We start from the raw sequence: 18118 nt of genomic DNA, 5'->3' as shown, positions 1-18118 counted from the left end.
CACCTCTAATCTGCTTTCCCTCTTTCTTTATGCCTCTTTGACTAAGTTTGTTCAACTCTCCTCTTGGATTCTAATCATATATTCTGCCACTGTGGTGAAGGAGCTGGGATAACACAAACGTAGCCAGAAGGCCTGTTCCTGGAGAGGGAGAAAATGAAAGATAAATAAAGCAAAATATAGTGATAAGGATGACTAAAGTAATCAGCCCCAATTGAATGTTTGCCTTAAGCAGGTGTTGATACAGCTGGCGGCAGTGTTGTTAACCGGCAGCTAACATATGGCAGTAACCTGCATCATTTTATAAAATCACGGCTTAAATATTTGTCAGATCAGAACAGTTCTTAGTGTTAAATATTTATTTTTACCATCCATAATATATTATAAAAACCTCATGTACACTGCTGTCAGTTAAATATTTGCTGGCATGTCAGAGTAAAGCAGTGCTTGACTTGCATTAGATGCTACAGGATGTGTAATGTTATGAAATAGACTTCCATCTATAGAGGGGAATGGTGTGATGAAACATATAATGTAAATGTATTTCATGTTGCAGTCGATGTTATATTTATTATAACAGGATCACACATTGGAAATGTGATGGTAGATGGGGAAGTTAAGTGTAAGAGATTTGCTTGAGATGGGAGGACAGTGTCCCATGATGAATATCATAGATCATAAGACAGTATAAGAGATCACAAGTAACTGACTGAGTAAAGGTTGGATGCAAATGATGAGAGTTTAAATTATGAGTTTGTTCATGTTGTGGTCTGTGTGGTTGCAAAGAGAGCAGATGAACAGAGATTATGTTGTGGTGGTTGCAGAGGAAGAAACATAAATGCATAATGGGGAGAGAAAGAGATAAGAGCAGTTCCCATCAGGCACTTTGTATCTGTCATGGGAAAACACTTCATCTCAGCAAATTCTGAACTTAAAGGTCAAATGGAGAGTAAGTAAGTAAGTGTGTTTAAATCTGTGCTTAAGACACTGCCAAGGTGGTCTGCCGAAACCTCAAGGCTCTGTCTGCAATAAAGCTTTAATTTCCGAACAATTTATTATAAACCTGCTAGGTTTACCACTAATGTGAATAAGCTGATGTGTCAGTTTAGTTCAGAATATTTTTTTTTCACACGAAACAGACAATAGATAAAGTAAGTCATAGATAATAGACATACTAAGTAGGCTATTTATAGGGAAACTTCTGTAGTATTTACAATATAATGAAACTGACATACAGTTAGAGGTTTTCCCCACAGTTTTAGATGACATAAAAGCAGATGTGTATGAGAAGAGTCGACTATTTCTGTCATAGTGTGTGATTCTTTCTAATATTTGCCTTGATGGCCAATTTGTGCTTTTGAGAAGGTTTTCAGGGAAAATAACACACATTTGAACAGTATCTTCCTGAATCTTCAGAAATAAAACTCACTATGTCAAGCCTTCCAACAGAAAAATATAATTAGGAACTTTGAAACTCTTTGCGATTAAGTAATAGGAGTTCTGTGAAAATGTGATCCTGAAGGGGGAGGTGGATGATGTTTAAGAACTCAAAATATGATTTTGTTAAACTAGACAGAGGCACAGTGAAACAGTGTTTTTCTTACCAACAAGGATTTCGGTGTAATAAGACATCATTAGCCGGTGATAAATTCATACATTTATCCTGAGGCGTTTGTGAATGCTGGAGCATGAGGATGGTGCCATTCTGTGCAAATATTCAATTAGTCTGATGCTGTTTTCATGTGCTTTTGTAAAAATAATTTGATAGGGTGCCTCCACCAAGGTTGCTGCTGTTGCCCGCTGCCTAACTGACAGAAAACGCAAGCTCTACAGCTGTCCTTACAGGTTGTGAGCCCACGCTGCCCCATTTTGGGCCTCATGGGTCAAAACCCAGCATGTCTTTGAATGACTCTTATTGTGGTCCATCACTGGAGAATAGTTGCCATGGGAGATCTACATTGTAGCTCCCAGTCACAGGGACACACAAATGCTTCCTTCCTAATAACCTGGCAATTCCTCTCTCGAAGGCTGGGTTTGTACAAACTGACGAATAAAACCTTTCATAATATTCCAACCGATGCTCACTTGCAGATATAACACATAAGGAAGCATATTGTTGCCCAGTAGCGTAGAAAAACCAATGTACTGTATCCGCAGGAGGCTGAAAAGTGTGACTCAACAATGACTCAGTGACTCAGAGATTACTCCTTCAGGTCCTGTGATTTTTGGCTTTCAAAACATGCTGCTGCTCCGTGATGGAGGACAACGCAAGTGAGCAGTGCTGTTATATTTCGGCTGTGCAGGCAAAAAGCCTCATTTTCAAGCCAAATAAGAAAATGACAAAATGAATGGCACCAAACAGATATTTTACCCTTTTACCTCCCCTTCCCTTTTTTTTTGGAGGTTTTCCATGCACACATAAAAGAAATATCCATATTTTTTATATCAGCAAGTGAATCTCTTTTAGGGACAGTAAAAAGATTGTAAGGGTGGCCAAGGTAGGATTGTTATATTTCATTTTTTTAAAAACCACGACCCTACCCCAAATATGGCAAAATAATATATTTATAATTGAAATATAATAAAATATATTTATGGCAGACAAAATTAAATGTTTAAAAAATATCCAGCTGCTCAGATCAGTCTGACTGTCTGTCATAACATAACCAGTTACATAATGCATTAGTCGCATGGACAAGTGTTGCAGATGTGGCACATGCTGGAATTTAAGGTACCACATAACTCTGGATCTGCACTCAACTGATGTGGTTTTAGGCACAAAGTGAGGTATGTAATCCAAGCTCTAAGTGTCTTGGTAACAGTGTGGAGAACAGATTGAAGTGTGTGTGTTCAGATAATTTGTGGACCGAAGTAAACATGTGTTCATGAATTAATTCATCACATTAACATTCCAAACTGAAAACAACAAAAGTCAACATGTTTCATTTAAATTCATTCACTACAGAGCAAGATGGCGATGTGTGATGCTAAACTAAAGAATTATGTCATAGGCTAACTTTGTATGCCACACTGTAGTACTGTTTTCTATTATGATGTAGAATAAAATAAAGATAGAAACTGCTGTCGACGGGTGAAAATTGACATGCTCTGTGGAGAAATAATGTTATTTCACTAACAACCACAACAATCTATGTTTATTCTGTTAGTGCCGAACCTGAAACAGTGGCCTTGCAATCTGATTTTGATGGGGAATATAAATCACTGATACAGAGATATCTTTTTAACTTAGCTTAACTATTTGAATTGAAATGAAAATATAATGAAATTAAATAAAACATAAATCCAGGATGAGAAAAAGGTAAAAGGCTTTGATCTTCCACTACTCCTCCAAAAAAAGTCACACTACTTTCCCTCCAGCTAAAAGAAAAAATAATGTAACATAAACCATCCTCCCCCCTTTGATAATATTCGTAACGTTCCTCAGACAGTTTTTATATTCAGTGATTACGAGTTATAAAAATAATATATGACATGTTATGTTTCTGCTGAAGCTATTCCAGAGACCTGTCCATGTTAGAAGTCCTTGGTAGAAGTCACTTAATACTCTAAATTGAGCCACTTTTACAGCAGTATGAATACAAATTCACTTCAAATTAATGTGTTTGATGTCCAAGACTTTTATCCAGCTAATCCACTTCCATGGTTTCCTCTATCCATATTGTCCAGGATGATACAGATATTGGTTGTCACACCCTTGAACTTTGTCTTTTTAAAAGCTGTCCTTGTCTGTACTTACATTAGTACTCTCCAGTCTTGCCTTTCAGCCTCTTAAGGAGAGTATAAGAACAGAATAACAAAACCAGGACAAGATGTTCTTTGCTGTCTTGGCAGAGAGTCTTTCAGCATTGTGATGTGGACTAGGTCATGGTCATTCTGTCGCATTACAGGCTTGTCATTTGCTAATTACAGAGATGGGAGAAAGGAAGAATAATGGAGACTAAGAGATGGATGAAAAGCATTGGGACAGTTACAAAACAGCACAGTGTGATCAAATGTCTGGTTCACTTTAACGTTCAGCCAATGGGGGCAAAAGGCAGAAGCTTTAATTCATCAGAGTACAGTTTCAGACTTACAATCTGCAATCAGGATTGAAAGAAGTGAGATCTAATTTAAAATGTCTGTTTAACAATTCTGTTTTCAACAGGTTTTCTAGATGTTTTTGTCAGCTTAAAGCATTCTTCAGTATTATTGCAGGAGTGATATAACATTTAAGTCAAAGTGCATTCAAACTAGTTATGGCTGTGGAACCACAGCTGTGCTCTGCTTGACAGGCGAAGAGTTCATGGTTTGTTTCCTTCTGCTGAATATCAAATTCCACCCTTCTCTGTGGCCATTAGAGGCTGTCTGGTTGTCCCGGCACACCAGGTGTGCTATGTCTGTTCAAGGCCGTATACAGACTGTGGACAGCTTATTAAAGAAGCCAGCCATCTTCCGTATTCACCCTGTGTGTCAATAACTGCAGGTGTCTCTACCACCTCTCCTTCACACATCTTTCCCTCTCTTTTTCCTGACCTTTTTTCCTATCTTCCTTTTATCATTAGGCCCAGTAATTTGCCCTTCTCCTGCTTTAAAGCTGTCTCCCTTCACATCTTTCCCGTCATCTTTCTGTTTTTATTTCCTGAGGTCTATTGTTTTGGTTTGGGGTTATGCATTACATTTCCTCAGGGGGCTTTATGCCATGTGTGGCTGTACTGTAGCAGGGCCAGTTCCAGTCATGAGATGGACTAACAAGCTGAGATGCCAGTGAGTGGTGCCTGACCTGGCAGGATATATTTAGCAGTGTGCACATCAAGGTAGAAAGGGAGGAGGTGATCGCTGAAAGTATGCAGTGTGCTGATGCCACCTGCTCAGCTCCATGTGGCACAATGTGGTTTAATACAACTTAAAATAAGCCTACCAACAGTTTTTCAACAAAGCCTGCCTCATGATGCTCTGGTATAGTTACCCATACATTATATGAGCACTCATAAACCATTATATGGTATTATATGTATAATGTTGATAATTAAATGTTCAAATATTGTGTTTGTTTATATCAAGCTGTCTTACAACCCTTAAAATGCTAAAATGTTTTGAAGTTACTTATAGTTTATTGTAGATGCATAACTAAGCATGTAATTTACATTGGTAATGTATTAGGTCCTCTTTTTGTTAACCAAAACTTAAAAATTGTATATAAAGTTACTGTAATATCTTGAAACATAATGATTCACACAATAAGTTGTGATGTGCAGATACAACTCAAATCGTGGTACAACTGGTATTTTGAAAGTTCTCAACCAAAAGATTTTTCTCCAAGTGAATAATAGTGAATTCATTTTGCTGCTAAAGCTGGGAATATAGGAAGACACAGTTCAAGCTTTTTTGTGGTTGCATAAACTCTTTTTAGATATCTTCCTTTTTAGAGAATTGCATATTTTACCCAGTCCTGCCGCACCAAATTTCATATTTAACCAAAACAGTTGCAGGCATTATTCTGCCCTGCCATATAATGTTGTCTGTCACAGCCACAGGTCTATTCCTAGTGCAGTTTAAATCTCAGTGCTTCAGGTGCTACTCTTCACAGACCAGTTGGATAGGCAGCATTGATGCACACAGCTGTTTTCACCTCAGTGACTGTGTTTTTGATAGAAACGGAGGATTGATGGGAACAGGTGGTTGTAGAATTCCATAATCTGTGTGTTCGGATGATGTCTGATCTCTGCCTGTTGAGGCCCTAAGACCAAAAATGAAAGAAGTCACAAAAACGCTGTTTTATCTGTTGTCGTACTCTTATCTGATAATGATCCCACTGGTTCCATTCACTCACATTTCTGCAGTCAAATGTTTTTTTTTAATCCCTGTCTCAGGTGCTGGGTAACCAACATGAGCACTGGAAAAAAATATATATATATTGACACACTGCCTTTGGGTTTAGCTTCTCTTTGATTTTCTATTATGAAAAAAGTATTTGATGATGACCATTAAATAATACATGTATAAAAATGGTTTAAAAGCCCAGTCAGAGCTTGGAATGTCACTTCAGGTCACAGTGACAAATGAATAATAAAGCTGGAGGACGTAGTGACTGTATGGAGCTGGTGGAGACAGTAGATGTAGTTAAACTGAAAATTTTTCTATTCCAAGAGATGGACGACTGATTTGTGTCTGGTAAGGTTAGAAAACAATACTAACTGGTAGTTTGTAGTATTGTTGGTAGTGGTAGTTGGTAGTGGTAGTTGGTAGAGTAGTAGTGATAGCAGTTGTAGTAGTACTGTTGTTTGTGATAGTAATAGTTGTGCTTGTTAATGTTTAAGTATCGTATTGCTGGTTGAATAGTGTTGCCCTTAACTTTCCTATTAACCCTTTTGTTTTCATAACCTCTCAACTGTTTTCCTTCCTGTTACCGGCAAGTCTCTCTTTTTCCCAGTTCACCCATTGTGTTTGTCTCTCCCTTGTTGCCCTGAAAAGTCTGTGTCTGTTCTGTTGGATCTCCTATTCCAGTTCATTACCCAACCTCCCTTCACAATGACCCACGCGTCCTGCCAGAGCCTGTGGCCAGTCTGAGGGCCAGCCACTACAGTCCAGTCTTTTACTTACTGGACAATGGTAAGATGAGGGATGTCTCACAGATCTCGGCCCCTTCATAGACATCTGCTTGTGGTTTTGTACTGTATGGCAATAATGCAACAAGGGAGGGAGAGGGGATTATTGGGTTGTTTTTGGACAGGTGTTTGGTTCGATGTTGCACCTTGCATGCTAATTCTGCTTCCACACTGTGAGCAATACTATCAGCAAAACACCAGAAACACATTCATACCTTACAGAGCCACCGTAATGTGGAACTTTGGGTAATGTATTTGATTATCATTGTTGGCCTTGAAAAAGCTGGCCATTGCGGAATGTCATGGTTATAATCATCAAGAGCAAAAGTAGACTTTCTCACTTCCTTGTTTCGCCAAGTTTCATACAGAACAGATCTTCCCCTCATGATCAAAATGTTGCAGTTCATCATACGGATGCAATCAGGCCCTCTCGCACCACAATCGGTCATAATAGAGTGACCCATCAACCAAGTTGCTTGCAGTGTAAACAAGCTGACAGGGACTGTGTTTCTAGTAGTAGGCCGTCTGTCGCAGCTTTGTCATTGTGTCATTGTGCTCGCTACTCCAGCTGCAGTTGGGTAGACATTGTGATCTTTGTTGTATGTGCCAGATCTGGGCTTTGACCTTGGATCCTTCATCATTCAGCAATGCTGCAAGGCAGGCGGGCTTGAAAAGAGGAAGGGGTTGTATTCCAGCCGGGTACTTCTCCTCCTCACTCATCAGTGCCTCTAGTGCTTCATTTTCTGTGGTGTTAATCATCGTGCCTCCACTGGAACCACACATCTTTGTCATTGAAATGGAAACATGTTACTTTACTAGACTGTTGCGCTCAGAATCTCTCTCATTGTGTCTTTCTGACTGTGTGTCAATAAACCCACAATCTCATCTTGTTGTCCTCTGGGCTAACATTCATCACTGTCTCGTCTCTAACTGCATGGTGCCCTCTATGTGGCCGGCTGTGTTGCTGATAAATACGACTTTAGCTTGCTTTGTTTATCAGTGTTGTGGCCTGATCAAGTCCAACATTAACCTTATTTGTGACCTCAGCACTCCATATGTTAGTATGATTAAGTCATGTAGTGTTCCCTATGCAAACCTTAGGGGAAAAACCAAAACATTCATTTTAACCGCTTAATCCAGCAGCGTGTTTGTCTTTTTAGTCGTGGCTCTGTGGACGCAGTCAGTTAGTCAGACTAAAATATCTCAACAACTCTTGGATGGATTGCCATGAAATTTTGTACAGACATTAATGGTACCCAGAGAATTAAGCCCACCATGCCACCATGAGGTTGTAATTAGTCATTCAGAGTGAAATATCTTGACAACAATTTGATGAAACGTGCTACAAATATTCAAAGTCTCTAAATTATATATTATAATGACTTTGATAATCCCCTGACTTTTCATCTAGTGCCATCACCATTTGTCCATCATTTTGGTTTATGATTTATTTAATTATTTATAAAATACCTCACTGTTATCTTTTGATGATGATGTTTTCCCATGGGGAAACCAACATGCAAATCCAGTAGTTTCACAGACTGCATCTGCCACTGTCCCGGCATGCTATCAGTTAGAGCTGCAGAGAAGAAGAACAGAGAAGAGAAGCACAGACTGTGGAAATGATGGGTTTGAATGTTGGTTTTTCCCTGACACAAACATTTTAGTCATTCCAGGCCAATATTAGACATTCGTGAGATCACAGAAACACCTGTAAAGATGCAACCTGCTGCTGGAAAAGGGCGCTATTATACTTGATAAGAGGGCATTCATCCAACCACGTCCAAAAGCAAAAGCATTTATAGCTGTTCCAAACAGCCACACTTTAAGGTGGGGTGAAAAGCCAGCCGTCATATGAGCAAAGCATGATATTCGTTTAAATATGGGGATAGTGGCATACATTTTCAGACAGTCTCTCCTGTAAGGCCTTAATGGTGTTACTTGTTTGTACACATGAAAAGTATTTGAATTCGTTGAGTAAAGAATTGCATATGCAGGTTTGCATGGGAAACACTGTGTGACCAAATCACAGAGTAGCTGCTGAGGTCATAGATTGGGCTAGTCCAACATAAACTGTTGTCATACAATTGTCTTAATATTGTCATGTAACCAACAACATAGAAAAGAAAGCACATAAATTAGTACATATTAATAATATTATTAATCAACACAGATCTTGTAAAAATGTCATTTTGAAACAAAGTGAAAAAATGGGACAGTAGTTACAAAAAACATGATAATGAATGTTAATACATGCAGTGTTTGGTTGGTTATTGTTCATATTCACAATGAACAACCCTTTGGCTCCTCTTATCAATCCCACCTATTTATTTTGTTTTAAATACATTTTATGAAGCATTAATGCAGCCAATGAGCTATTGAATAGAAGAACCATCTGTGTGTAACAGGTTTATTATGAGAGTATCTTCTCTTGTCATTGTATCTCTAACACTGCATATTTTATATGGTTGCAGCAGCATCTGGCCACTATGGTTTATTATGAAACACACACACACACACACACACACACACACACACAGCTCATCTATTATCTCATTAGCAACACTAATCTGAAAGGCTTTACTTGTTCCTGGGAAAAAAATGCAAACAGAAATTCACTGATTGAGTAATCCAATTAGAGAACCACAACACCCTTATTTCCTTCGCAGCACAGGAAATACAGTATATTTTCCCTCAAAACGACCGTTGGTACTGAGCTGCCCACAAGGCCCTTCATAGCAAATAAACTGTACATGTGGAATTCATTACACTAGATTAAGAAATTCTACCATTACCTCAGCCACTAGTCATGTCCTTTACTGTAATCTTTTGTTTTTTGGTACTCCACGGCAGAGGGATTGAAACCTGAGTCAACATTTTTTTCAAAGGAATCATTTTATGTTTCCTTTGGTTTTTTTTCCAACTCTTCAGTGATTTTTAAATGGTTGGAATTATAAATACTACAAATTCATGGTCATGCTGTTTTCCCCACGGTCATGAAATTTATCAAGCGTCATGTAAACACCATCTTGTGTCTTCCACATGTCAAGTTAATCATTCAACACAAAGAAACAATGAAATATTGACTTCTTTTTGAGGGGGAAACTGACTCATGACATCTCAAGTTCGACCTTTGCAGTTCTCTACTTACTGCGAAATGCTTGCAAAATGTTGTAAAAAAGTTATTTTGTTGCCTCCAGTGTCTGACTGTGATTTTTGTATTGACACCCTGTGGTGTCACCCTGTTTATTTGTGCTTCCATGTCACACATCCCAGGCCATAGCAATCTAATTTTACTGGAGCATTAAAGCCAAACAAAGATTCATATAAAACTGACATATTTCAGTGAAGAGCTTTGTTAAATGTCAGACAATTTGAGTTGATGAAAGTATGTTCTTCTTGCCTCATTGCAGCCCAACAAGACAATAACCATTAGTCGTATGCTCAGTACTTAATGTAAATAACAGACAAAAGATAAGACCTGCTCCAAGTGCTCGATTGTTTAGTCCAGTACAAGTTCTTTACATTAACCCAGTATGGGTATCATTGATCTTGTAGAGATTGCTGGGAGCACTGGCCTGGGACAGCAATGGAGCATGCATTTTGAAATATGCCTGCTGTGTGCAACTGCACCAATTTGCATGTTCTGGTTCTTTGTTATTTGAGTGATTTCCATTATTTATTTATTTATTTATTTATTTTCACTTTAGTTTGTCATTGTTTGACACCTACTTAATATTTTTTTTTGTTTTTTATTTTTGTTTTGTTTTGTTTTTAATTCTTTTTATTCTTTTTTATTTGAAGAGATTAACTGGTGCTTTGTTTCCTATTCTTTTGTTTCAGTAAAGGGACCCGGCAGAAAGTTAAGTCTGCCAACAGATCTTAAGACTGATCTTGGTACGGTAGGCGAAAGCCAACAGTTTTCCTTTGAGTCATTTAGTTTCTGCTTTTGTCATGTTTTCTCGGCTTTTATGTTACTTTAGTATTTCTTATTCTCACTCCAAATTTCTTCTTTCAGTTTCCTTGTCACTCTCTTTACTCCTGTTCAACCAGACGGCCTGAAGTGTTCGTCCATTTTGCCCCTTTAATGTCTTTTTATTTGTTTTAAATCTTCTGTATTCCTTTCTTCTACATTTTGCAAGTGTTTATAAAGGTGATTTGTAACTCATGCCCATATTTAAATTTGAGGCTTTCTCTCGCTTTATCATGATTGGACCATCCTCTGATTTTACTCAACCTTTCCTCCATTGACAGCCTTGCTCTACAGTGATTGGATCACTTGCTACTTCTCTCATTGTAACTGGATCATTTCTTTCTTAAACAGTCTTTTCCCCATTTTGACTGGATCATCTGCATTACAGCGACTGAGCGTTCTCCCCATGCATCTCTAACTGCATACACATCACAATCACAGGTTTCCCTTTGCTCTGCTTCTGCAGTGTCCCATGTGCTGTCCCCTCCAAACAACGTCTGCTTCTTTAACACAACATCTACCAGTGCCTACTTATTCCTGTGACTTCCCTCATTTAATAATAACCTTTCTTTATCTGACAGGTATGAAAAAAGTGTTTTTATTTTTGCAGCAATAGTGAGAGTGAGAACATTAACACAGATTTTAAAATGAGAGTTTGAAAAAAACAACCTTAATTACATATTTAGTTTTATCAACAAGGGAACATTTTAGTTAAGCTCATTAAATTGACTGAGGTTCAAACATGCCCCTGAAGTGGCAATAGGATGCTTATTGTCAGTAAAGGGGCAAAAATGCTAATCTTCTACCTTATTAATAGCAACAATATGAACCTCTTAACAGCCGGGGGTAATAACAACAAAATATTTTGACGGAAAAGAACACTTGTGTGTTTGTGTGTGTGTGTGTGTGTGTGTGTGTGTGCGTGTGCGTACTCTTAAATTAATAAGTGAAGTAATCTGTGTGTTGGGAGCGTATGTGTGTGAAGGTACAGTTACATTCTTTCTGCTATGTACCAGTTTCCTGCAGAACATTCCAGGCCAAATTACTGATATGCTGCATCTCTGTTTGAAATCCACAATAACAAAACATTATACCAGACACACAATGGTGTCATTGTGTGGCTCTCGGATTGGTCGACCCAGTATTACCTCCAGCATTCGATCTTTGCATTGCCTTGGTCCATCCTGCTGAGAAACTGGCCGGGTGTTGCACACGGACTGGGTGGCACCCTGGAGTTTTTCATCTTCACTTTGAAATCGAATCATTTGTGCATCAACCGGCTGAACAGGGGACTTGGATTTGATATGACAGACATATGATCAGTGCCAAATACTAAGAGGGCAGTGACAAGGGAACACTGCCTGAACTAATTAGCACAATGCTAATTATCTCTGTGCTTCATGAGGCTCCACAGAGGACAATTTCATAGAGAAAAGGCTGAAAAGGGGGAAAGCTTTGATCAGACCCTGCTGTCAACCCCAAATAGTTTTAACTTGGAGTTGGGGCTGGTTTTCCTGCCACAGGGATTGAGGAAAAGGGCACTGTTTTATTTACTCATCTCTCAAGATAAGTGAGAATGAGAGCACTCAGGCGTAGATATCATGAAGCTGTTAATTACAACTGTCTTGGCAGCTTTTTTTGTCTTGCTGGCTGACCTGTGACCAACCAGGAATCAGAGTGCACCCGATCCACACAATCCTGCTCTGCTTTTCTTTGTCTCATTAACGAGGTTTGGCTCTAAACAAATTATTTTGCACACACACACACAAGCACTCTACATTAAGTAAGGACAAAGCTTCCAACGAACTCAGTCCCTGAGGCAAGGCCATGTAAAGCTACAATTCCAGAAAGTAACAAGTGTTTCCTGTCAACACCATTTGTAGCTGATTGTGTGGCCAACCAACTTATTTGGACTGATTACATTAGATTACATTACAATGGTTAGCACTATATCTTCTGGCCTTAAAAAGGAATAAACAGTTTCTTCTAAAAAGGTTTTCTGCCAGTTCACAAGGGAAAAAAAGAAACAAAGTGGAGATGAAACTAGCATGTTCTGTATTATTTTTTCTTTTTTTCTTTTGATTTTCATTAATGTTCCCTGGCACAGACTGGATGAGACTGCACTCACAATTTGCCTCCACATTTTCCTCTCTTTTCTGTTGCCCTAGCATCTCTTTCTCCTCCCTGCTCATACTTACTACAAGCCACTCTACAGCCTTTTGTCACTCACTTTGGCTTTCCCTTTTTCCCTCACTACCATCTCTCTTGTTGACAAACTGATTTATCAACATCGGCTTGCTTTTCTTACGCTACAAAAATATCCATCTTCATAGGTCATGTAGTATAATACTGAGTTGTACTATTAAAGGACCAGTGTGTAAGATTCAGTGGCATCTAGCAGTGAGGTTGCAGATTGCAACCAAATGAAAACCTTACTGTAGGAGAACCTACGGTGGCTGCAAAACTCGCAAAAAATGCAAAAGGCCCTCTCTAGAGCCAGTGTTTGGTTTGTCCGTTCTGGGCTACTGTAGAAACATGGCGGTGCAACATGGCGGGCTCCTTGGAAGGGGACCTGCTCCCTGTGTAGATATAAAGGGCTCATTCCTAGGTATCGAAAACACAATGATTCTCATTTTCATGGGAATATACACTAATTAAAACATACTTAAAAATATTATATTTAATTCCTGCCAAGTCCGTTCTGCTAGATGCCACAAAATCTTACACACTGGTCCTTTAAGTCTTTATTTTTTTATAGCAAAATCTCCCAATAAGATGAGAAAACTGCAGCTGTTTCCTTAAAAACATGGCATTAAAAAGAAGTGAAATTCTATACCCTCTTTAGGCAGATTTCTGTGCAGATGTCACTGCTCATTACTATACTAAATTACTTATGCAGATGGATATTGTGACAGTGGGATAGAATATGATAGAAAGTTTCATTATTTTCCTCTTTGTATTGTTTGCTAATGCTTTGCCGTTGTTACAGATCATGTCAATGGACATTGCACTAGCCCCACCTCCCAGCCCTGCTCGGCGGGGAAGCCTCGCATCCCGATGGGTCCGGAGGGGTCACGGCTTACCCGCAGAGGCCCTGGCCGACCGCCCTTCCGCAAGGCCCAGTCTGCTGCTTGCATGGAGATCTCTTTGCCTGTGTCCCACACTGAAGGTGTGTGCTTGTCTTCCCAACTCCCATCCCTAAACCTCTATAACATACCCTCCCTCGTAACAAGTGCATGCGATCCTCTCACCCTGGGGTAAGTGGATTAAAGCCTGATACATAAATCTTATGCTAATGCAAGTTTGCAGCATAAAAACCTAAATTATCATTTTGTTGCATATGCTATTCATGAATCAATTAATAGGTTTGTATATGAAGTCTATGTTAACTTCTTTATAAGTACTATCTCATTTCAAAGTAATGATTCACTAACTTAAGAAATGTCTTAGCTAACAAAGACTTTTGTAATGTGTTAATCTGTTGCCAGGAAATATGTTTACCAACCTCCAATCAAAAGCAATCAGCTATATCAACAGGAAGTCATTGTAGCATCACAAGTTGTAAAAACTGCCAAAAATAACAGTTTAAGGGAGATATTATATTAAACGTACCTGCCAATCCTTTGTAAATATAGTTATACTTTGGCTTGATTTACATACTGTATATGCATATATGGACAGTTAGTAGTATGCATGCTAACCTAAAATCTTCCAATTATTAAACAGCATTTTAGTCAAGTGTTTGGTCAGATATGTAGACCATAATCGATATTATCTCTTCTACTCATCAATCTAAATGGTTCATGTATTAGCAAGTTTATCCTAGCGTTATTCTGTCAGTTAGCTAGTTAAGTTAGCTATATAACACTTGCACCTGGCTGGTACTAGGTATAAATGTTAAGTTATAACTAACGTATATATAAGTACTAGGTTGTCTGCTGCAACCTATTTTAATTTAGTTGTACAGAAATCTCTATTTTATAAACACTTACACAGGGCTGCCAAGTCTCACGCATCGACTGTGAGACTCACGCAATTGACACTTTTCACACGTTCTCACACCACACATCCATTTTGTCACAGAGTGAAAAACAAATTCATAACTGATAACATTACAGCGCGAAAAGAGGACACTGACAGTGCACAGACAGACACGCTCTGTGTCACTGTTGCTCTGAAACTAATATGCTGTTCTTGATGCATTCTTGGTTTTCGTAGCACCCTCAGTCTAATTAATCTACAGTACAGATGGCTGTTTCTTGACTTTATAGGTGGTGTAGAAATGCAGGAATTTTGTTTTAACTTTTTTTTTTGTCTGGGGGAAGACCCCCCCGCCAATTATGTATCTTTCCAAGTTTGCTTGGGATGTCTGGAGTGTATATCAAAAATGCTACCCAACAAACACAAAAGAAAAGAAAAGGTCTTGACTTGAAAAGTCAAGGTGTTGCTAAAGACCAGAGAAAGGTCAATTGGGTCAATTTACCACGAACAATAATGCTCAACAAAAATAAGTACTACAAAAATCCCCCTTCCCCCCACACTAAACTGAAATCAAAACTTGGCAGCCCTGCTTTTGTTTTAACTAGGCTAAGTTTGAACTTACAAACAGCTGGTACCACCGGCTCCAGCAGCAGATAATGTAAGGTAATTAATCAGAGATATTGACAGTTTGCAGACCCTTTGATAAATACACATTTCATCATTTTGTTGATTTCCTCTAAAACGTTAAAAGCTACTATAAATTAGCTGAATATGGACGTAATTTCAGCAGACATGATTACATACTGAGGTAACTGCTTATCAGCCAACAGGGGTCAGTTACTTACCAGATGAACATGATCAATATCATTAGTGTTCATTACAGCAACTGCTACTACTTCTTCATGTGTTATTACTTTGCACTCTGCTACCTTAAACATATACTTCTGCAGCTTGCATTAGCATCACCTTACAACATTTGGACTACAGGTTATGCTTTACCAGAATGCAAGAAAAGGCCCTTGCATTGTGTCCCTTAATACTGTTGCTTGTGTTGACCATGTCACGAGCCTGAAGGTTGGTAGAATATTGATTGTTTTAACCAATTCATTTGTACTTCTCCAGTGCCTTTCTTTCTTGTTCTTTTTCTTCCTTGAATCAAAGAATGATGTGATAGTAATGAGTCTGACAGTATTTTTTCCCAACCAGTCGTAGTATTGTTAAGATTTTATGCCTTTTCTTCTCTCATATTTTTTTTCTTTTCTTATAAATGGATTCTGTATTTTTTGCTCTTAAAAGACTGGGTAACTGAAGCAAAGAGCACACATGAAATTTATGTAGTGTGGCCACACTTCCAGACTTTCAGACAACTTAGAGCCAAGTGAAGCATTCATTTCATTTTTATGATTCTGAAACACACAGTGTGATCAACTTGAAAAGATATAGGATGTTTTTTGAATGAACTCAAGGATTTATAAATATTTACTACTTAAAATGATTACTTAAACATTAGGGAAGCACAGCCACATCCTGTGCAGTGTTCATTATGTGTTTTAATTTAGTTTATGTTTTTGAGTATACATTTTATTTTGCAATGACCGGAACACGCACATTTTTCAAACAACCTTTTACAGTACGCACACAAATAAAAGAAATAGAAGAGAAGTACAAGATATAGATATCTGTTCAAGCTTGATTTGCACTCTGGCATTTTGACATTTTCATCGACAAAGATCAGTGTTTTAGTGGGAGAGAGTCAGCAGCCAGACATTTCTCCGTTCTCTGTTTCTCTCTGGTCTCTAGGAGCGGCTGATATTGTCACTATAATTAGAATACCTTAAAGGTCAGTCCACTTGAAGTGAGCCTGGTCAGGTTAGGCTAACCCATTGTTGCTAACTTTGGGGCTAACCCCCCCTTCACTTTAATCAGCAGGTGGAAAGCAAGACAAACAACAAATAGCCTGAACTGTACACACACTGCACTGCTATGTTCACAGCTATACTGCTCTGGTCACCAGCCTCACTGTCACATACACACAAACTCTCTCTCTCTCTCTCTCTCTCTCTCTCTCTCTCTCTACACCTGTCTCTCTCTCTCTGTCTGTCTCCCTGTCTCTCTCAACTGCACACTCGCTACTTTCCGCCTTAATGGAAGACTAATACTCGCTGTTTTGGCCTGAATTTCAGACATTTGGGGTCGTCATCTGTCCATCTTTTGCACAGATTACATTAATAAATTACTCCTGTTGACTTTTTACTGGCAAAGCTTTTATTGCACTTACAGGGTCCTGTTGGGGGGGCAGGCCACCTCTCCAAGGCAATGATAGGGGAAACGCTGAGGATGACATTTATTTTCTTCCATTTGAACTCACACCCTGACTTTGACCTGTACCATCTAAAAATGGATTGACCCAGCAGGCTTCATATCCCCATATTCAGTTTGGAAATGTGTGTGTGTGTGAACGGCTTTGTGTGTGAACAGAAAGTGAAAGTGTGTGTTTGTCAGTGTGTAAATATGTTTCCATGTCTGTGTGTGCAATGCAGGTATTTCAGTGCTTTCATTCATTTCTATATTATCGCTACACTAATTTAAAGCAGAAATAGTTCATGTTTTAGGCTTGCTGCTTGGCATATTTTGCCTCTGCTCTTTGACAGCAAAAACCCAAGTGCAGATAAAATTATGTGCTCTCAAGTGAGGACTTAAAAAAACACTCCAAGCAGTGTAATTTTGAGACGATGACTTCTGAACTCACAAAGAAAAAAGGCTTACGTCAGGATTGTACATCAGTATTGCGTTGCAGGGTTTGTATGAACTCTTGCACTTAGTCTCCCACTACCCTGCCCAAAGACGCTAAGAACAACACCAATGGAGGGCATCCAATGGTTTAGAATAAACTAGATCTAAACTAGCTCTCATCTTAACAGGACTGGCATTCTCTTGTCATGTTGGATATTTTAATTGTCTTCTGTGCGCTTGCATTGTGAACTGGATTCAGCTGCACTTTCAGTCCTTACAATGATTCGCAGCTGGATGATTTTCTGAGAGTGGTGGAAATGAAGGTGAGTACAGATGCTGGCCCAAGTGCAGGTTTAGGAAGTGGGTGATCCATAAAAACTGACAGACATGATGATTGGCCCTGGAGGCAGAAAAGCTGTTAAGCTCTGCAGTGCTCTAATTTTAAGTGTAAAATAGTTAACAGTTAGTTAACACAGTATCTTCAGCAGCAGATTGCCATACATACGCATAGTCTGTGGGCAAATTTCCATGCACTTCAAAGACTTCATGATCATGTTATTATAACACCGCTGTTGACAACATAATTTTGCTGATTTACAGAACTGATGCACCTCCAGCATTGCATTGCTTTCATATTGTGCTGAAGCATCATCTATAAAGTCATGACCACTGAGGTGGAAAGCTCTGGCTGTGCACACCACTCACTCATGGTCCAGTCTGTACGTGCTTTTAATCAGGGCTCTGTCAGATTAACACAAAGCCTCGGTCAGGTCACAACAGGCTAATCTCTCCATAGGAGACTCAACACTGTGACAGTTCCCAAAATGTC

At 38.9% G+C, this 18118-nt stretch overlaps 1 protein-coding gene across 2 annotated transcripts in view; it reads left to right on the top strand.

Annotated features, from left to right (window-relative positions):
• The window catches only part of stxbp5l (syntaxin binding protein 5L), a 159788-nt gene that overhangs the window by 126513 nt on the left and 15157 nt on the right, over nt 1–18118 (top strand). The window contains exons 20-21 of one of the 2 annotated variants that reach the window (XM_042425873.1): nt 10446–10499; nt 13565–13744. In XM_042425873.1, the coding sequence (XP_042281807.1) occupies nt 10446–10499; nt 13565–13744 (234 nt within the window). The remainder of the gene's footprint in view (nt 1–10445; nt 10500–13564; nt 13745–18118) is intronic. The other variant, XM_042425874.1, reaches the window with a different exon arrangement.

This window comes from Thunnus maccoyii, chromosome 11 (genome assembly GCF_910596095.1).
Source record: "Thunnus maccoyii chromosome 11, fThuMac1.1, whole genome shotgun sequence".
Taxonomy (NCBI): Eukaryota; Metazoa; Chordata; class Actinopteri; order Scombriformes; family Scombridae; genus Thunnus; species Thunnus maccoyii.
Note: the sequence above shows the minus strand (reverse complement) of the source record. Positions and strands in the feature narration are given on the sequence as shown.